The following is a 20,270-nucleotide window of genomic DNA, read 5'->3' on the forward strand; positions in this document are numbered from 1 at the left end:
GTGCTCCGCTGGACTGGCTCTAGTCTTAGCAGCTGAGAGCCACGGAGACAGGAGGATAATGTAGTCTAGCTCAAGGCGGGGTAAACCAAGGACAAGGAGGATGGAGAGGGAGAGGAGAAGGAGATGCATATAGTTCATGCAGTTATTAGCATAGGTTACAATCCCCAAGATGTTGTCTAAATCTGTGTGTGCGAGAAGAGAAGACCGATAGAGAGTGTGCATGTTTCGTGTTCATCGGTGTGATAGGGATTACATCTCTGCAGATGCCTAAAGGAAGCCCTCGTTCTCTCCACCTCTTTGCCGGGTAAAAAACAGTCTGTCCTCATCCAAGGTTTAGTGCAGTGAGATACTCACCCCACCCCACCCCACCCCACCCCCCAACCGTTCACCCTCAATCTCTCTCTTTCTCTCCTTAATGAAATAATGAAATTGCCCTCTCTCTCTCTCTCTCTCTCTCTCTCTCTCTCTCTCTCCCGCTGTCCTGTGTGAGTTGACACTTGGCCAGATTCTTTGGTGCAGCAGACTAGCTGAGTCATAAAGGTTTCAGTGCGCCCTGATTTATGGACAGTGATGTGGATGAGGGTGAGGCAGCAGGAAAAACACCGGTGTCAGCTCACTGATCACACAGAGACTGTAGGCACATCAGGACAGAGACGACCTGCTGACTTGAGATAAAGACAAAAACGCCACTGTAATTCATCTCTTTTAGTCTAGACGGTTTAGCCAAGTCAAGAGAAACCTAATGTCGACAACTTGAAACTTAATTCTGTCTGATACTGTCTGATACTTGTTTCATTTCTTGTTTTTTCATGTTTTGTTTTTCATTTCCTGAAAAATAATAAAACAAGCCAGACTTGCTGACTTTGCTGTTTGCTGCAGCGCTCGCTTCCAGTCAGATTTATCAATAAGGATAGAAGCAAGAGCTCTTTGGCAGCCATCTATGTACTTTTTCCATTAACCCCCATTAACATTCTGTTGAGAAAAGAAAGATTTTGTTATAAACCCTGAGTGAAAGAGGAGCTTCGGGCTAATTAGCAAGTAAAAATCTCCTCGTTTGCTTGTGAAAGTGAGTCACAGAGCGTGGACATTGAATATAATTTTCTGCTAATGCGTTTATTTGTGCTAAATATTACTTGATTTGACACTTCAGTGCAAGTGTTCCTGTTTATAAATACAAATGAAAATCCTGATGCCAGCTCAAGGTTGTCAAGGCTTCAAGGCTTTATTGGAATTCAGTGCAGCACATCACGGACTAAAAGCACTCAGTGAGTAAGGCATTTCAAACTGGGTATTGCACATACAGACAGTCGTGTTACAGGCATGTTTTGGTGGCAATAAAGCACACAGGTGTTTGCAAACATATCTCCACAAAGCAGATTTTCTACTCCGGACACATCCTGTCATCGTCAGTTAATTGATTAGCTTTTAAGTAGTTTAATTTCTTTGCCGGCACAGTGTGCATGTGTGCGTACATGCTATAAGTCATTCGAGTTGATCATACACATGGTAGGTTCACTGACACTTCTGATTTCAAGAGATTCTCATTTGGTTTGACTGAGACAAACATCTCTGTATGTAGAGCACCGGAGATCCTTTAGCTACAGGCTAGCGGGTGTTTTTAAAGCATGTAAATTTAAACTTTTCTATCTGTTGGTTTTTTCTCTTCAGCCTCCACCTCCTCTTCTTTTTCACCTCCTGCCTCCTTCTGCTCAGCGTCGGCCTCTTCTTGGGGTTGGCTCTCATCTCCTCCTTGCTCGTCATCTTCTTTTGCTTCATCCTCTGCCTCACCCTCTTCATTACAAAAATCACGTGGGGGGGGGGGGGGGGGGGGGGGATAAAAGTTAGAATTAGTTTACTACTGCACAAATGCACATGTTAAATAAGCAAAATCACCACACTAACCTTTTTCATCTGCTTCTTCCTCTCCTTCCTCTTGTTTTTCCTCCTCCTCCTCCACTTCCTCCCCCTCTTCTCCCTGCTCTTCCTCTTTCTCTGCCTCCTCCTCCTTCTCTTCTACCTGCTCCTCCTCCTCTTCCTCCTTCTCTTCTTCTTCCACTTGCTCATCGTCGTCTTCTTGAGGGGCGCTGGCCTCCGCCTGCTGTGCTTGGCTTGCGGATATTGTCTCCTCTTTGAAGACTGATGAAGTGTAAAAGCGGGAGCTCAGCAGGTACGGAGCTGCAGAGCTCAGCTGAGCCTGCATGGAGATCTGTGTTCTTCCATAAGAGGGAACAGCATACATGGCCTGGGAGTAGGCGGTGACGGACCCCATACTTGCCACATTCAAACGGTTCTCTTCTCCTTCAAGGAGCTTCCTAATGGAACAAGACACATCAAAGAAAATAGTGAGCTTTTCGTGATTAAAAATCAGAATTATAACACAATATGCAAAACACAGAGAGGAATCAAAGCTATATTGATGATACTATTGACCTGTAGGCTGCAATTTCAATATCCAAGGCCATCTTCACATTCAAGAGGTCCTGATAATCTTTCAAGTAGCGGGCCATGTCATTCTTGTTTGCCCTCAACTCTTCCTCCAGTTGACCTATTGTATCCTGTACAGAAAAGAAATAAAGTGAAATGTTAGTCGCACATTATTGGGAGGATGAAAATTCCAATAACTGAACATGCGGAGTGACTCATTTCAATTGTCAAAACACACAGAAAATCGTTTATATGTCACTACAGGTAATTTTCAGTTTTTGTGTTTGCAGTGGTATGTGCAGCCCTGTTCCTTTACTTCAGAGTCTGTCTGTTCCTCACCTGCAGTGCAGAGATCTCAGCACTCTGTTTTTCCTCCACATCCTGCAGCTGATTTTCCAGAGCTTGGTTCATCTCACGGCAGGCATCAATCTCCAGCGTCCTGGTTTTGAGGAGCTGGCGGTATTCTCCAGCCTCATCTTTGGTATGTCTTGCACTCTCAGTGTTGCGAACAGTGCCTACTGTCATCACATTCATCTTGTTGCAGAACCACTCTTCGGCTGACTGAAGGTTGCGTTGGGCCAGCTTCTCATACTGCATTCGGATGTCACGGAGAGCAGCAGACAGGTCAGGTTTAGCGACCTCCATTTCCACTGACACATCTGCTCTGTACTGTATTTGGGCCTGCAGCTCTGCAATCTCACTCTCACAGAGGCGCTTCAGGAAGTCTAGCTCATCCAGCAGGTTCCTGACTCTTTTCTCAAGCTCAGCCTGGCTCAGTGTAGCTTCATCTGCTCCCTTCCTGGCATCCATGAGCCTGCCCTCTGCTTCTGCTCTGCCGAGCACTTCATCCTCATAGCGCTTTTGCAGGTCCCTCAGCACATCTTCCATCTCATCCCTGTGATCCTGGGCAGCTTGCTTTTCATGGTGAGCCTCATCTACGGCAGCTCGGAGCTGGCGGATCTCATGCTCATACAGGGCCCTGAGGTTGGATGGCTCCGTCTGCCTCTGCCTGAGCAGCAGAAGTTCAGTCTCCAGCAACTTGTTCTGCTGCTCCAGCTCATGGACCCGCTCAATGAAGCTTGCAAAGCGGTCATTCAGGCCCTGCAGCTCAGCCTTCTCCTGGGTCCTTAGTGTTTTGAACTCAGAGCTGACCTGGGCTGCCTGGTCAAGTCGTAGCTCAGTGGCAGCTGCGGACACTGGAGCAGAAAGCACAGAGGAGTAGCTGGAGGTAACTCGGGCATGAGTTGGATAACTTCTGCGTAGCGATGCATAGGAAGTTAATGGGGCTGCATGGCTGGAGTAGGCAGACCTAGAGCCTATTCCTCCACCAGCTCCATATCCTGCACTGCGCACCACCACTCTCCTCTTGTAGGAAGAGGGGAAGTACGGGTCAAAGCCGGTGGAAGTCATGACTTCAGAGACGGGCTGCTCTCTGTCTAGGAATGTAGCTGGGTTGACTGCACAGTGAATCTGCATTACTCTGGCTTTTATAGAGCCAGTAATGACTGTGACGTCAGCTATTTTTTTCCGGCATGCTGACAGAAGGAATTGATAATGGTGCCAGCCAGCCAGTCTGAGCCAAGGGAAAGATGGGGTGGGGTAAGAATCAGTGTTGGGGGTGGAGGAGGCGGGGATAAGCGGTGGAGCAACAAGGGACTGCAACGGCCAGGGTCACTGAGGACAAAAACAGTATACAGTTACTCCTAAGAACTGCAGAAGTTGTTACAATTTGCCACCATAAATCCTGACAATGACATAATGTATCTGTCATGTAACTCTTGAAATACTGCATGATGGAGGAGGGGGAGGAAAACCACCTTCTGTAAAAGATGACACTGCCTTGCACCATTTTGCATTGTCTGTGTTCTATTAGGCAGAACATCAATGAGAAAATTATTACGGTCTAAATATCCCAATGCAATACCACAGGTAGTCAATGTAAAGCAAATCAGCTGAAGACTTAACATTTTGGAAAATCCTGTGAAGAAAAAAAAGACCTCATCTCAGAGAAAACATTTTATACTATTATAATAAAAGTTTGCCCTCTAGTGGTTATCTGTTTACCATGCAAGTTACACATAAGTACTGGCTATGTACTGCACCTTACTTTCATTATTCCGTAGTTTAACCTATATAAACCGCATATTTTACCTAATGTCTCAGAGAGTATTGTAGGGTTGTGACTTACATGCTGTTGAAACAGTGTAGCTATAGACAATGTTGTTACATGATTGAAAATTTAAAAAATAAAATAAAATAGAAAAGACATTGTTTTCACCCTACTTTTTGGAAAAGATTTGGATTGGTTCAAGCTGCAAGAACAGTGAAAACTGTCCTGCACTGGCTATACAGGCTGCTAATTTGATCCCCTTTGTACTTTAATAAACATAGCATTAAGTATCAATTCATGAATTTCCCTTAGGGAATATCTATCTATCTATCGTTCTATCTATCGTTCTATCTATCTATTTATCTATCTATCTATCTATCTATCTATCTATCTATCTATCTATCTATCTATCTATCTATCTATAGGATAATGTCTGTATTTTAAGCAATGATTTCACATTATTTTGACAGATTTGAAAACTTGTTAAACTAAAGTAACATTTTTTAATTTTGTACATATGATTCCAATGATTACTTTTTGTAGCTAATTGGTAACATAATTTACCTTTGTGCTTAATGACATTTCAGTGGTGTGTGTGTTGATGGTGTGGTTAAACCAACATCGTAATATATGATTGGTCACTTTAATACACCCTCAGTGTATTGACCAATGAGAGACGACTTTACTACTTGGCGGGCAGCAAATGTCGTGCTGTGACGCAAACGCTCCCAACGTTGACAACAACAAAGGATGGGGAATAAATGAAGTTTCAAACTTGCTTTGTGCTTCATGTCCACTAATGACTGCAGTGTTTGGGGATTTTTGTGCCATGCTACAGTGATAACAACGTTGCAAATGCAATTAAAACCAGAATGAACGGTAGGTCAGGCGCCCAGCTTTGCAAGTGATGGTCACCCGGTGAAACAGTAGCTAACGTTAGCTCCTCTGATGTGTAAGCTAATAAAAGCTAGCCGAGGCAGTAATGTGAGCTGTTAGCTAGTTGAATCTGTTATCCCGTGAGGAACATACATTTACCACCTGCTGTTTGGAGCCGTGTTTGAATTATTCACCAGTGAAGCTGTACACTAGCTCAGAACAAACTGCAGCAATGTCTCACCGCAGAGCTAAGCTAACCAGGCTAAGTTTTGAGTCAGATTTGGGGAACGTTAGCTACTCTGTCCCAAGCCCCCCTCGACAACTGCTCTTCTCTCTGAGGAGATAGGGTTCATTTAGCCCGAGAGACCCACCAGCAGTACTCAAACTGAATGAAAAATAGAGAGGGTTTTGGAGGCGAGGCAGTTGACCGGCTTTGGTAAATAAGAGTTGGCAGCAGCCTGGGTCAGTCTTTTTGTAGGGGACTGACTGGTGATGGGACGTACAATATGATATTCTCTTTATGTCTTATTCTCGTAACGTCACATTTACTTTCTCTGTTGATATCTTACCTGCTTTTATCTTTCCTTGCTCGGTTCCTATTCATTTCTATAGATCCATTCAAAGTCTGAAAACCGTGAGAGTGGAAACCCTGCTTTCCTGATATTAAGATGGTAAGGCTTTTTATCACTGAGTGGTTGCTCTTTGTTTTGTATCAGTACATCTTGTGATTTTGCAGACTATTCAGCTCTCGCTAGCGCTCCTTCCTCACTAATACATCTGCTTGCTAAAGGGTTTTGCCTCTTTTTCTGTGTTGTTTTTTACAGATTCGCATAGCAGCACTGAATGCTGCTGCGACAGCTGCAGACGAGTCTCAAGACCCGTTGAGAAGTAACAAGAGTCAGACGAAAGAGGCTCAGGTACAGAGCATATAATAATGAATCAGCAATATGTGGCATCTGCACTGCTGCAGTCTTTTTCTTCTGTGCAAGTAATGAGTTGTTTTTTATTTTTGTCCACAGGAAGCTGAGGCTTTTGCTTTATATCACAAAGCTTTAGATCTTCAAAAACATGACAAGTTTGAGGAGTCTAGTAAGGCCTATCATGAGCTTCTCAAAACTCCACTGCTCAAAGAGGTAAAATATCACACGGTATATAATCCCATCAAAGTTATCAAAACATCTTTGCTAATATGCTTGTGCAGAACATCCAGAATACTGTGTATCGGGGTGTAATTGAGAGCAGTTTAATACTCTCACAGAATCCAGGTTATACACCCCTTTTAGTCAGTGAGGCGGATCACTTGTTTTGGCTTAAGATGAATCTGCATTACTCTGTGGTTGGTGCCAAATTTGATGTATCCTCTAATATCTTAGGCCATGCCTTCCGATGATCAGAGAGTGGGTCTCAAGCATCCCGGACTGATGTTGAAATATTCTACTTTTAAAAACTTGGCCAGCATGGCTGCATCACGGGATGACCTGGAGACCGCCATGGAATTTTACTTGGAGGTGAAACGACAAAACTGTGCCAGTTTAATACTTAATTATCATTCTTGGCATCACACCACTTTGTGCAACTAAATGCGTCTTTAATGCACATGAATAACACTGCAGTGAATGTTAATACCATATTTTCTACTCTGTTCTTTTCTCAGGCTGTCATGTTGGATTCCACAGATGTGAACATGTGGTACAAAATTGGTCAGGTGGCTGTGCGACTGGTGCGAATTCCTCTGGCTCGACATGCCTTTGAGGAGGGATTGCACTGTAACCCAGATCACTGGCCCTGCCTTGACAACCTCATAACTATTCTTTACACGCTCAGTGACTACACCTGTAAGTAATACATGATCATAAGCTCTTTGCTCTGCACTCACTGTCATTACCATTACAAGAGCTCAAGTATAGAAAGTGAAGTTACTGGCATCTGTGTACATTTTTCTAGGTTGCCTCTACTTCATCGCCAAAGCCTTAGAGAAGGATCATTGTTACACTAAAGGCCTGGTGCTGAAGGAGAAAATCTTTGAGGAGCAGCCATGTCTGAAGAGGGACACGATGCAGATGTTCATGAAATGGTGAAGCCAGCTCACATTTTATTTCTCCGCCTGTTTAGAATGTGTTGTAGCTGTGACTCCATACTTTCACATCACTGACGGATCTCTGCTGTGGTGTGGGGTTTTTCTTCCAGCGATATGTCTATTCATTATGTGGAAGTGGAGGAAGAGGAGCGCAAATCCATTGTGGAAGAGGCCCTGGAGATACGGAAACGCAGACAGGCGCTATCTCACTGTGAACCAAAACCAGACCTTGTCCTGATTCAGCCCATCCGCTGCCTCTCGTGAGTGCTGAGCTGTTATGTCTCTGAGAACTGTCTTGTTTTTTTCCTGTTTGGGCGGATTAGTTTAAATTGGCCTGTCACTTTTGAAAATATTTTAAGTGAGAATAACAGTCAAGAGTTGAGCATATGATATGCTTCTCTGAGGATAGTCCAATTAATACTCATGCAAAGTTTTGCACGACTGTGAACGCTTGAAAATGCAGAAACAGCATATACTGTACTGAAATTCGTGGTTGAGCTCCACTGACATTGAAGTAATTCTTTTCTGGCCTAAATTTTGTGAACCTTTTCTAACCTTTACCGTCGAGGGTTGTAATATCGAGTTTTACCCATATTTGTTTGTTTGTTTGTGAAGACAGTTTGTGCTAATATTAATGAGCGTTTTTTTTTTATCTTTTTAATCTCAGATGGAAGCATGTGGGTGAAAGCCTTCTTGCAATGTACAGACATCAGACCACATGTGAGCCACCGCGTCCGAGTCTGGGCCGCAGGATTGACTTGTCAGAGTATAGTGACCCAAACTTCCTCCAGAACCTCCCCCAGCCTAGCAGTCCTGTCAGTATGGGCCAGACCACTGTGCTGAGTAGCAGCCCCAGCTCATCCCTGCCTCCAGTGGTCCTCTCTGAGCCAATAGTGCTCCCCCAGCCCAGCACTCAGCTCCAGATTACCCCCAGTCAGACCACTGTGGAAATCACCACTTCTGTTCACCCTGTTGGTTAGTTCATAAAAAGAAATTTCTCTTTTACTCTGCCTACATTTGATAAGTAATTATAAGCTTTTGTAGTAATTGTAAGTGCAACTGTATATCCCAAGTATTTCCAGAATTTAATGTCTTTTTTTTATTTTATTTTTTTTATTATCCTACTGTATGTTCACAGCTACAGCAGTGGACGTTTCCCTGACAGATAAAGTGAAGAAAGCGCCAAAAAGGAAACGTGGGATGGAAGATAGTGGGGAGACGGCCAAGCGGCGCTCAGCACGTGTTCGTAACACAAAATGCAAGAAGGAAGAGAAGATTGACTTTCAGGAACTGCTTTTTAAATATCTACCCTCCAGGTAGCTTACACTAAACCAAAGATAATATCCATAAATGCACAGCTTGTTATAGTTCTTTAGAATTAAATGCTGTTTTGCTCGTTTGTCTTAGGCTAAAGAAGTTTGATCCTGATAATGATGAGGAGAGTCTGAGTAATCTTGAGACACAGTGTGATGGGAAGGAGGACATACAGCCTCTACATGGGAGTTGCTTGCCTGTTGACTCAGTTGAATACATGGAGTCTGGTATGTAGTGCTTTGTGGATATGTATTTACAATACACTGTTGTGCTGTCTGTCATATTAAGAACGTGTGTATTCCCTTCTGTAGAGCAACAGGATGTCCACAAATACCTGCTCGATAATATGACCAATGGTGGTATACTGGACCTGATGATGCGCTATCTGAAAGCTGTGGGTCAGAAGTTCATTAAGGAGTGGCCTCGAGGGCTGACTGCTGTGGTGCTGGAAGTCTATCAGACCTGGAGGAAGCACAGTAGTGGTCTTCCTAACCCTTTGCTTCGGGACTGCAGCAACCAACACATCAGGGTAAATGACAAGAAAACTGTTTGTTGTTGGTTTTAGACTCACTAGACAGAAAATATCACTGAATGCAATTTGTACGAATGAGCCAGTGAGCAGCCTTATATCCTCTGGCAGGTCTCTACTTACTGCTCCAAACTCCAGACTGATAACAAAGGGGGACCAGGCCTTTGTAGAATAGCCTGCTAGAGGATCGGAGGCTCACAGATTCAGAACACACTTTAAAATCTCTTTTAAAAACTTGTTGTTGATGTGCTTTGATGGTGTTGTCTTTTATCTTTTAGCACTCATGTTTTCAATTTTCTTTTGCCTTATTATGTATGCTTTTGTTGTGTGTTTGGTTTATAAATGTGTAGGCAATGTTAATTGCGTTTTAAACAATGTTTTTAAGATCTATATAAATGTATTATTATTGAGGAAGAATTCCTTAACTATCATTATTTTAATAGTTTAATTTTAGTGTGATATGAAATGGTAAATCTTTGTTGTACATGCATCTTAAAGATTGTTTACGGTGTGTGTTCAAATTAAAACATTTGTGTTGTGCCAGATAATTCTGATTTCTGGAGTCACTCTGGATCTAGTTTTGGGAAGGGCTGTGCACTCCAGGGTCTAAAAGAAGTAAACATTTTGTGAAATTGGGACCAGGGACATAACTATAGTTTTTCATCAAAATTGGCCCCAATGATCTCTAATAAGTGTTATTATCTGCTACATGTACAGGAAATGGTGACGATGAGCTTAGCGTGTATGGAGCTGCAGTTGGAGCAATGGTTACACAAAAAAGGGAAGACTGGTAAGTACCAGTGAGCTGATTGGACTTTGACAAAGCTTGGTTTAGTGATGCATCATAGTACTGTGGAGCCCGCAGATGCTGCAATGTTTGTACCGTGTCATATTACATATCACAAGTAGCACTTACAACATTTTACCTAATGTGTTAAATGTCATTGTTGCTTTTTTGTATTTTAAAAAATTAACTGATTGGCCTGAACATGGCACTGCAATCACAGTCCTAAACACAATGACCTATGGGATTTGTTAAATATTAGTGAGTCACATGTGTGGGACAACATGTTTACCCTTGGCTTATGACAATATTTCTTTCTTTGTCTAGTGTCTCCAAGAAGAAGCAGCGTTGGTCCTGGCAATGATACAGCTGACTCAGAATTCCCTGGGCAGCATTTCCAAGGTGATTTATTACTCCTGGCCCTAGCTTCATCCCAAAGAGACCTGTTTGAGGATGACTGGTTGGATGTCATGGTGCGTGTCTACTGGCTCAAGGCACGATTCTTGGCCCTACAGGTAGGAACTCCTCTTTGTATTTTTGGTGAACTTTTCGTTCCATGAGTCCTTAAAACTCAGCTCAACCAGATGTGACTTGTAAGTCTGTCTTTCTTATCTTTTTTCAGGGAGACATGGAGTTGGCACTGGAGAGCTATGATGTCTGTATAGGTCTGTTGCAGAGCAAACCAAAGTCCACTGAAGGAAAACATTACACCATCCACCTGCCTAACCTACGAGTAGATGCAGCGATCTCTGTGGAGGAGGTCAGTGTTTTCATGAGTTATGAGAAGAAAAAGATTCCAGTCCATACTATACCTTTAAAGAATGTGTTATAAGCTAAGAAGCAAAATAATTCTGTTTTTTTTTTTCAGCATAATGGTATATTACTCTTAAAAAATGGACAATTAGCAAGTCTTCTGAAGGCCTCTAGCTTTTTTGGGTTTAATTTTGGGTGTCTTGTGTCCCCTTTGACAGATCGACAAGAGGCTGAAGTCTCTGGAGCGTTGTCAGTCTTTGGAAGAGATCCAGCGACTCTTTGAGTCTGCAGACTTTGAGTCTGTTGTACGTCTGCTGCAGCCCACTCTTAATTATGGCAGCAGGAGTAAACCTCTAGAGTTTGTGAGCTCAGCACCAGAGCGGCCTGCTCAGCTAATGCTATTGCAGGTTAGACATGCAACAATAATATTGATTGAACATATACATCTTTTGAATTGGCTGATGGTTGACACTTATCATCCTCTGAATTAGAACTCGCTGTTGAAGCTGCAGGACTACCAGCAGTGTTTGGAGTGCAGTGAGCTGGCTCTGAATGAAGCCCTGCAGCAGCTCAACTCTGCTTCAAACAGCTCCCCGCCTAGTAAAGAGGAGTGGGTCAGCACCATTGGAACATTGCTGGATGGCATCGAGGTCTGCTTCACCAAAGACTTACAGCTTCTGAGCAATGTCCCCCATTTCTCTAGCATGGCTCGACTGGCAAACAACCTAATTCAGGTTAGAGAGCTAAAGACAACACTAGTTTTCTGGAAGAAACAGTTACACTGATACTATAACAAGAAACTGATAAGCCTTTGTGTTGTTTCTGTTGTGTTTTCAGCTGATTGATCTTAGCATGACCATTTCCGACGATCCCAAGGAGCCTTATTTCTTCTCGGTTCTGCCGTGGATTATACTGTATCGCATTATCAAACATGAGGAGGCAGCTTTTGACTGTATGCTCCGTCAACATATGTCTGTAGGGGATGATGAAGGTTTGTTTTAATGCCTTTGGTTTTCTCTTGGTGTTCATGCCACGGTACCTGTTGCAGTGACCGACCCCATGAAGTCTTGTTTTCAGATGACTCAGACACTCCGATGCTGCCCTCCTCCCTGATGCTTCTGAACACAGCCCATGAGTATCTTGGCCGTCGCTCCTTGTGCTGCAGCTCAGACGGTGCACTCCTCAAGTTCTTCGTAAGTTTGTTTGTAGACCTCTCTCTCTCTAGAACTACTGTGATCTGACCAAGGTGATATGTGAATGTACAGCTTGCATACATGCCTTTTGATATCAGATTATAATAATTATTCTATATCCTTACATAGTTACATAAAACAGCTGTAGACCCCAAAATTGTGACTAAATTAATTTGTATAGGCCATTTGAACAGTTTGACCAAGCTTCATTCTTATGTTTTGCTGGAGGTTCGAGTTCTGGAAAAAGAATTTGCAGCCTCTTCCAGCAATGACGCTCATCCCTACAAAGAGGAGTTGGAGATGGCGTTGGAACAGTGCTTCTTCTGCCTGTATGGATACCCCAGTAAGAAGAGCAAGGCCCGCTACCTTGAGGACCACTCATCTCCACAGGTCAAACACTCAGAAGTCTTTCTTGTCACACCTTTGATTTAGTTTATCGTAATTTGTTGCATGAACTTTAAGTGACTCAATCAAAGTCTACTAGGTTAATCTCAGCAGCAAAGGTTAACTAACCTCAGCTAAACTTGCTTGACCTATTTTAAACATTGTATTATTTAATTGAAAATTTAAAACAAAAAAGTAGCTCAAAGGTTTGAGTAAAGTATGATTTCTGTTTGAACAGCAGCAGACTGTTGATGACGCAAACATGTTCCCTCACTGACCCCTCACGTCACAGAGGATGTCTGCTTTATCCATTAATGTTGTTTTGTTGGCTTGCAAGGTACGCACGTCTGGTGTCGTTGAAATAAACGAAGGCCATGAAATAGCTTTAATGGCATAATAGCATTAATTTACTGAGTGAGAAATGTGAACACATTTAGATAAACCACAAACAACAGCAGTACAACTTACTCTTTTGCTTTTATTTAGTATTTGTTGGGCTATTCTGTCTCTACCTTTTTTACAGCCCTTTCATTTCTCCAAAGAAACTCCTGAAATACAAAAACATTTTCTTTATCTTGCGTTTGTTTACTTTCGGAAGCAAAGATTCTTGGTGAATAGATAAATTTGATGTACGTTTGAAAAATGAAAATCAGAGACAGTGTCCCAAGTCTGATATTATCATGAGATAATATCAGCTGCACCCCGTGGTCTCTTATATTTTTGTAATGCATGCGTCCAGCCACCAGGTGGGTGTCATCCCCACAGTTGCGCATCAATACATTCAGATGACTGGCATTCTGACTGTATTTATGAAATACCACACTGCAAGAGACCTTGTTGCCACTAATTTGCTCTGGCGCTGTGTATTACACTTGAATACAATCAACTATGTCACTCATGTTTCCTGTGGAATTAATGTGTGTTTTGCAGGTTGAGCTGCTGTGGAGTGAGGCCCTCTTCATGTTCCAGTATTTCAAACCAAAGTCACTGCCTGAGTTTGACAGTTATAAGACAAGCACAGTGTCTGCAGAATTGGCTAATCTGCTGAGGAGGTTTGTTGGCATCGCTCCCTCAAGTGACACTCCCATCCTCACCATGGAAGAAGTGGCAGCCTACATCGAGGGCATGACAGAAAAGGTCAGTCAGTGGGCACACACTGACTGTGAGGGATCCAGTGAATCATACATGCTAAACAGTGTACTTATGTCAGTGGTGCTTTTTAAGCATTGCTTTGCCTTCATGTCACCTTTAACTTCACTTGCAAGTTTGAATTGAGAATCATGATTGTTAGAGAAATGTTGACTTTTTATTTCTTTAAGGCCCCATGCCTTCCTGAGGGGAGTGCTCCTGCACCTGCAATCATTAATGAGATCTACTACCTGCTGGCTGATTACCATTTCAAGAACAAGGAGCAGTCCAAAGCCATCAAGTTCTATATGCATGACATCTGTGTGTGTCCCAACAGGTAACTCATTTATCTACAACAGTGTCAATGCTTGTGCACAATACACAACAGGATCTGCTTTTTAATTAACATTGAAGGTAAAAATTTATGTTATGAATAATAGCAATTAAATGTGCATTTGTGGGGTTTCACATTCAGTACATTGAGTGCAGTGAGTTCACAAGAAGTGTGTATCTTTCCTCAGGTTTGACTCCTGGGCAGGTATGGCTTTAGCTAGGGCCAGCCGCATCCAGGACAAGCTCAACTCCAATGAGCTGAAAAGTGACGTTCCTATATGGAAACACTCCCAGGCGGTGCTTAACTGTTTTAAGAGGGCCCTGGAGATAGACAGTTCCAACCTGTCTCTGTGGATCGAGTATGGCACCATATCATATGCCCTGCATTCATTTGCTTCGCGGCAGCTCAAACAGTGGCGCAGTGAGCTCCCCCCAGAGGTGGTTAAACAGGTGAGGCACATGAGCAGAGTTATCTTGGTGCTCATCATCATTCCCTGTCAGTTTATGTTAACTCCGCTTTAATGTCAGATTTGTGATTGTGAGCTAAAACCAATGTCACATCCTGTTAGTTTTGCTTGTTACGTATGTGAAATTTGTTGTAGACTGAATTTATCTGGCGCCTTGAGCTAAATTTCACATTAAGGTGTGTGTGTGTGTGTGTGTGCGGTTTCAGATGGAGGAAAGGAGAGACTCAATGTTGGAGACAGCGTTCCAGTGTTTCCAGGGAGCTTCCCGTTGTGAGGGTGACAGCGATGAAGAAGAGTGGCTCATTCACTACATGCTGGGGAAAATAGCAGAGAAACGCAAACAGCCTCCAGTGGAATATCTACAGCTTTACAAAAAGGTAAACAGCTGTGGAGACCTTGGGCTACACATTTATCCAAGGAATTCAGTCAGTGATTTATGTTTGATAATAATCTTTGGTGTTGAGTGGTTTGTTTACTCTGGCACCAGGTAAAATGTGTCAGTTACTAATAACTTATCAGAAAATTAAAGTGTGTTGACTGGAACCTGCGTTAAAGGATATCCTGACGATTGATTTTGTAGTAGAAGTACTGTGTTCTCTCAGGGCAAATGCAGAAATACTGGGTTCAAATTTAAAACAGATCTCTAACACAATAATACACATAATGTAATGTGACCTGCACACTGTGTCTGTGACTTTCAAATTAATCCATTCCCTGAAGGTTGAAGTCTTCATTAAATAAGGAGTGCTTATACTTTCTGCATACCATCGTTTTTAATTATCTTCCCTTATTTTCCCTTATGAAACCAGATCATTTCTCAGCACTGCAGTGTGATGGACAAAAATCTGTCGAAGCCAGAGAAGTAGTGAAGAGAAATTTGAAAATATTTGTCACGATGAAAACCAGGAAAATAAAAGGCAAAAATAAAAACCTTTAGTTGATATATAATTTTAATAAACCTTAAGTTGATTGCAGTCATTTTTCTTGCTCTCCGCGGAGTTGTTTTATAATCTGCCTACAGAAAGATCACTGCCCTGCCACCCTCACAAGATGTTTTTTTCCGAGTTAGAAGAACAATGTATGGAGTTAGTCATAGCTCTGTAGTTCTGATTAGATCAGTGGAGGCAGATGAACCTGTATGAAACCCAGTATCATGGGGGGGCAGTGTGAACGTAGTGAACCCTCATGTCAGAATACATAGCTGTCTTCTACTCCTTATTGCACTCTCTCCCTCCATTTTACTAGTTAAGGAGTTGATTTATTGATGCCAGATGATGGTGTTGAATTGCTGACTCCCTCCTCTTTGTATTTCTAGGCAGCACACTATCTGCATGAAGAAGCTGCCAGGTACCCTCGGAAAATTCATTACCATAATCCGCCTGACCTGGCCATGGAAGCCCTGGAGGTAAACTACCTGTGGCTAGTAGCTCAAATGATATCTAGATGATATACTGTATGTCACATTGATGCAGTGTAATATCAGATAACTGACTGAAAGCATTCACACTAACTTCTTTTTTTCTAGTTGCATTTCCGTTTGAGCGCCACCATCCTAAAACTGCTAGAGGCAGTAGAGCCTGACCTGGAGCATGAGCTCTTGTTCACTTTGCTGGTTGAGGCAGCTACAGGGCCATTTGCGAGGGGTGAAGAGAAGAGTATGCCAAGCATGCCAAGGTCCCATGAAAAGTAAGCTTCATAAATCTTACCTGGCAGGAGTTATGAACGAGCATTTGATTTTATGGCCAAACATTGATTCTCAACGTTGTTCTTGATTCACTGCAGAGAGAAACCCCCCTCCATGATGGATGAAGACTTTAATTGCACATCAGTTTGCATAGGGAACGTCCTCAGCTCATCCCTTCCGTCAGCTGCCACGCCAGGTCTGACATCCCCTGCTTACGTGGCCACGCCGTTTGACCATGATTACGCCAAACGCAAAACACTTCGACGGCAGCAGTGGCAGCAGCAGCGGCATGAAGAGCAGCAGGCTGATGGTACAGTCCCAGTCCTAGACACTGTCTCTGGGGTTGGGCTCCTTGACCTTTCTGCACTGGGACAGGAAGCCCACTGGGGAGTGCTCAGATTGCTAATCACCATGCTTACTGGCTTCGGTTTCAGTTACAATGATCCCCATGCACTGGGTGATTGTGATGTGGTGAAATGGGCAATATGGCTACTGATTATTTGACTGATTTACTATGCCTGTCAAAACAGTGTTGAAACAAATAGATTTGATGTGTGTGTGTGTGTGTGTGTGTGTGTGTGTGTGTGCGCGCGTGTGTGCGTGTGTGCGTGTGTGCGTGCGCTGGAATAACATCAATTTCTAGTCGCTGCTTTGTTGCTGTTCTTATTTTCTTTCCTTACCAATCATCTTGCCTCTCCTAATATGTTGCAGTTGTTGCTAACTTCCTGCAGCTTATAACCTTATGGAGACATCTATGCGGTATTGCAGGCTTGTGTGGTTTTGAGCCTTAATCAGATGCTGTTGATATCACATCAAAAGAGCTGCAAATGATTGTTTCTTCACTGTATTTAGCTCAGTTGGTTAAACAGAGTGGTTTGCAGTATCAGAGATCCTAGGTATTAATCAGGTTTTCCAGTAATAATTTGATGTTTGATTATACTGGTTACAAATTTATTAGCAAGCGAAATCCTAATTATTATAACCTTTACTTATGCAGGTAAGTTATTTAAATCAAAAAAGAGACCTCTGAGTACGGCATAAGAAAATAGAACAGAGATAAGACAAAGAACAAACTGCCAAGCCAGCCACACACAAGAACATACATTACAGTCAGCATCAGAAACAATCCCTTTCAATTAAATTAAATATTTAAGTTTTAAAGTTTTTTTGTAATTAGGTCTGTTTAAATGGTGAAAAGTGATAGAAGACAATCTTCCCCATGTCAGTATTTACCTGTAGGATATCAACTGCAGGCTGAAGAGATCACACTAAGTTTGTCTGAAAGCAGTAAAATTCTGACAATTTGGGCTACTGCTTATAAACTACTTTCATGTTTGAGTACTCTACATGACAGCTCTGATAAACAGGAGAGTTTTCAGTGAGAAACAACCCACAGAGAGTTGTGTATTTTTCTCATGGCACTGGATATGAAAATCTTTTTCAAAAACAGACCTGATAGTTGCAGGCAATAATGTGCTGGATGTACATTATTGCTTTCAGTCTATCTAGCACAGTGTACATCCAGACCAGTGTGTACAATGAACATTATAGCTGCCCCTTGTTGTTCCATGCGCATTAACTATCTTTTATGTAACCTCTTGTATGTGTTGCAGTCATAACTGTGTTTGTTTGAATTTCTGAAAAGATGCTTTTCAGTATGCCTGAGAAAGTTTTAGTTGTGTTTTATTGTGTCAGAGTTAAGTAAGTTCTTCAAATACTTAGACATTTACTGAATATATGCAGAGCTAAAGCTGCCAGGAATTGAAATTTTCATCAGCTGTAACTCTGTGCAGGGTTTCAGGATTGTGAAACAGATAATATGCCATAATGCTGTTTGGAGAAAACAGTCCTGGCCATTCTTTCCATATGACAAAAACAGGGACATCTGTTCACCCACCCCATGTGTCATGTTTAGCTTGAATGTGCAAATAACGCAGCCATATTGCCCATGTTGCCAGTTTTGTCACCCTTTCCAGATTCCTTCCTACCTACCTACCTACCTGCCTGCTACCTCTTTGCCTGCTTGCTTTTACCACCTGCTTTGCCATGTATATGCATGTAGTTCAAATGGGGTGAATGTCTTCACGACTGGACAAAGTCAATCCTTTATCACAATCCACTAAATTGTCTGGTGTATCATGTGGTCGCATTTTATTTGACTTTGGTGTGGGCTTACTTTGACAAGAAAGTCAAACTCTCTGGAGATATTTCAAAATCTTGCCTGAATCGTATGGTTGCTGTTTTCCACTAATTGGATATAATTTCCAATTATGACCAATTAGTGAGAAAATGTCAAGTCAGGAAGAATGTGGCTGGCCTATTTTTGCCTTACAACTCTGACTGAAGTCAGAAAATAACCCACCATGCACATGTTTGCTTGTAGGTGTCCAATCTCTCTGGCTTGAGTCCTGCTTAAAGCACATCAAGGTGGTAAGACTGTAGGGCCGGATTCAGACATGCATTTATCAAACTGTTATCGGGAAAATGCCCCTGTTTTGATCTCCTGTTCATCATCTACAACTTAGAAGTTCTGGGTTTTTACCATGGATTTCAGCCATTGGGCAAATAACAGTAGCCAGGGGTTTTTTTTCTTGTCTTAGACACATTGCTGCAGAAGCAGCTCTAGCTTTTATTACTGATCATATCCCAGAGAATGTTCTTTCAGGCTGCGGAGGGAAATATTGATTGTGAGAAAAAGTGAGCTATGCAAGACCATTGAAATGGTATCAAAACACTGCACTGCATATTTAGTGTGGTCCCAGAAATAAATGTGTGTCTGAATCAGGTTCTACAAGTTCAAGGGAGTGGCATTAAATCTCTACTCCTTTGTCAAGAAAGGTAAATGATTTTTGAAGCCAATTGCAGATTATTTTTTAACAAGTTTAGAGGTGCAGTTTTGCTTGATTATATTTTAAAACCAGCTCCCCATATCTCCAACAGCCTCACCAGAGTTTGACCATGATTACTGCCTGCCCAGGTCTCCAATGTGGCTGGCTTCCCTGAATGGTACTGATCTTCAAACCCACCAGACTCTTTAAGAGGCTATGTTTTTAATCCAAAGTGAAGTGTATTCTTGTAGGAAGCACTGAATACACAGTTGTCAGTTCACACAAATCTTACGGTACCACAGTAATTTTGCTGTAAACTCATGATTGTGAATTTTTTTTCTCCCATGTGTGCATTACTCTCTGAAATAACGAAAGCTTGTTGCCCTCTTGATTCTGTTATTTACAGTTCTCTGCCAAGGACCATTTATTTTTGCTGACACTGCCCAACATGGCATTTAAGAGGAATGCTGGCATTTTGGTTTTGGACCACTCACAAAAACAAACCGTATTCCTTTTATAACAATGAGTCATTAGTAATGCACTAATAAGGATTTGTGGCTCATGACCTATTTCTGTTTCATAATTATCTTTTATTACCCCCCACTCCCCACCACACGCACGCACGCACGCACGCACACACACACACACACACACATATATTACAAATGAGAATTTGGGGCGTTTAAAAGCAAGTCACCAACCAATAGCCAGAAAACAGGCCTACACAGCATGCTCTTAAAGTATGCAGTTACACATTCTGGATAATTGGTTAAAGTCTCAACTTATTGAGCAATGAAAGATTATCCCACTTGAAATGAAAGTTTAATATTTTTCTCTTTTAAACTCTTTTAAACCCAACTTTTTGGCAAGAAAAGTTATATATGTATTTATCCATAATATTCCAAAGGCTAAAGCTTATTTGTCTCTATCTGTAGCCATGCAATTGGCTCCATTACCCATGTTGTTTTTTTGTTTTGGCAGAGCGCAGTCAGGACAGTGAGGTGGTGTTGCTCTCAGACTCCAACTCTACCCAGGATGCCTTCACAGATCCCACCAGCTCACAGGACAGCAGCCACAAACCTGCCTCTGGGAAAGTCAGTTCATTATCATCAGAAAGTACAACCCCTGTGAAGGATGGGCAGCAAGCATCAGAGGACACAGGTACATAGGGCTTTAACTAGAGACTTCACATAAAGACTTTTCAAACTATTCCTAGATTCTATCTCTCTGCTCTCCACCATGTCTGTATGTTTGCTTATCTTTTCACAAAAAGGCTAAATGTACTGCTTCCATTTCTGCCCTCGCACAAGATCTGCCTGAACTTGCAACTCTACAAGTTGGCTTGCACACCTTCCGCTCCTCCATTGGTCATAACTGCTCTATAGC

At 42.3% G+C, this 20,270-nt stretch overlaps 2 protein-coding genes across 5 annotated transcripts in view; one reads left to right on the forward strand and one right to left on the reverse strand.

Annotated features, from left to right (window-relative positions):
* Positions 1 to 1,197: 1,197 nt before the first annotated feature.
* neflb (neurofilament light chain b) lies at positions 1,198 to 3,900 on the reverse strand. The gene is made up of 4 exons (XM_056376611.1): positions 2,764 to 3,900; positions 2,431 to 2,555; positions 1,903 to 2,312; positions 1,198 to 1,791 (listed from the first exon to the last, which is right to left on the reverse strand). Exons 1-4 carry the CDS (start codon positions 3,898 to 3,900, stop codon positions 1,634 to 1,636), a joined length of 1,830 nt encoding a protein of 609 aa, XP_056232586.1. The 3' UTR covers positions 1,198 to 1,633.
* A 1,353-nt stretch (positions 3,901 to 5,253) lies between these two features.
* Positions 5,254 to 20,270, forward strand: part of cabin1 (calcineurin binding protein 1) — a 37,656-nt gene continuing 22,639 nt past the window's right edge. Inside the window, exons 1-29 of one of the 4 annotated variants that reach the window (XM_056376243.1) lie at positions 5,254 to 5,413; positions 6,023 to 6,081; positions 6,235 to 6,327; positions 6,430 to 6,543; positions 6,784 to 6,918; positions 7,065 to 7,245; positions 7,355 to 7,484; positions 7,598 to 7,747; positions 8,155 to 8,462; positions 8,626 to 8,803; positions 8,895 to 9,028; positions 9,113 to 9,330; positions 10,048 to 10,120; positions 10,442 to 10,629; positions 10,737 to 10,874; positions 11,086 to 11,274; positions 11,359 to 11,601; positions 11,705 to 11,858; positions 11,945 to 12,060; positions 12,289 to 12,450; positions 13,375 to 13,581; positions 13,764 to 13,909; positions 14,094 to 14,355; positions 14,579 to 14,749; positions 15,688 to 15,777; positions 15,898 to 16,058; positions 16,155 to 16,366; positions 18,997 to 19,062; positions 19,866 to 20,045. In XM_056376243.1, the coding sequence (XP_056232218.1) occupies positions 6,079 to 6,081; positions 6,235 to 6,327; positions 6,430 to 6,543; positions 6,784 to 6,918; positions 7,065 to 7,245; positions 7,355 to 7,484; positions 7,598 to 7,747; positions 8,155 to 8,462; positions 8,626 to 8,803; positions 8,895 to 9,028; positions 9,113 to 9,330; positions 10,048 to 10,120; positions 10,442 to 10,629; positions 10,737 to 10,874; positions 11,086 to 11,274; positions 11,359 to 11,601; positions 11,705 to 11,858; positions 11,945 to 12,060; positions 12,289 to 12,450; positions 13,375 to 13,581; positions 13,764 to 13,909; positions 14,094 to 14,355; positions 14,579 to 14,749; positions 15,688 to 15,777; positions 15,898 to 16,058; positions 16,155 to 16,366; positions 18,997 to 19,062; positions 19,866 to 20,045 (4,402 nt within the window). In that variant the 5' untranslated portion in view covers positions 5,254 to 5,413; positions 6,023 to 6,078. The remainder of the gene's footprint in view (positions 5,414 to 6,022; positions 6,082 to 6,234; positions 6,328 to 6,429; positions 6,544 to 6,783; positions 6,919 to 7,064; positions 7,246 to 7,354; positions 7,485 to 7,597; positions 7,748 to 8,154; positions 8,463 to 8,625; positions 8,804 to 8,894; positions 9,029 to 9,112; positions 9,331 to 10,047; positions 10,121 to 10,441; positions 10,630 to 10,736; positions 10,875 to 11,085; positions 11,275 to 11,358; positions 11,602 to 11,704; positions 11,859 to 11,944; positions 12,061 to 12,288; positions 12,451 to 13,374; positions 13,582 to 13,763; positions 13,910 to 14,093; positions 14,356 to 14,578; positions 14,750 to 15,687; positions 15,778 to 15,897; positions 16,059 to 16,154; positions 16,367 to 18,996; positions 19,063 to 19,865; positions 20,046 to 20,270) is intronic. The other 3 variants (XM_056376245.1, XM_056376244.1, XM_056376246.1) reach the window with 3 other exon arrangements.

Source organism: Seriola aureovittata, chromosome 5 (assembly GCF_021018895.1).
Source record: "Seriola aureovittata isolate HTS-2021-v1 ecotype China chromosome 5, ASM2101889v1, whole genome shotgun sequence".
Taxonomy (NCBI): Eukaryota; Metazoa; Chordata; class Actinopteri; order Carangiformes; family Carangidae; genus Seriola; species Seriola aureovittata.

What these genes read in the sequence shown, in the direction of transcription:
- neflb (XM_056376611.1), bottom strand. Translation starts at nt 3,900, where the DNA reads ATGCAGATTCACTGTGCAGTCAACCCAGCTACATTCCTAGACAGAGAG. An exon ending in CTGAGATCTCTGCACTGCAG is followed by an intron (nt 2,556 to 2,763) that starts GTGAGGAACAGA and finishes TTTTCTGTACAG; the next exon opens with GATACAATAGGTCAACTGGA. An exon ending in ATTGAAATTGCAGCCTACAG is followed by an intron (nt 2,313 to 2,430) that starts GTCAATAGTATC and finishes TTGTTCCATTAG; the next exon opens with GAAGCTCCTTGAAGGAGAAG.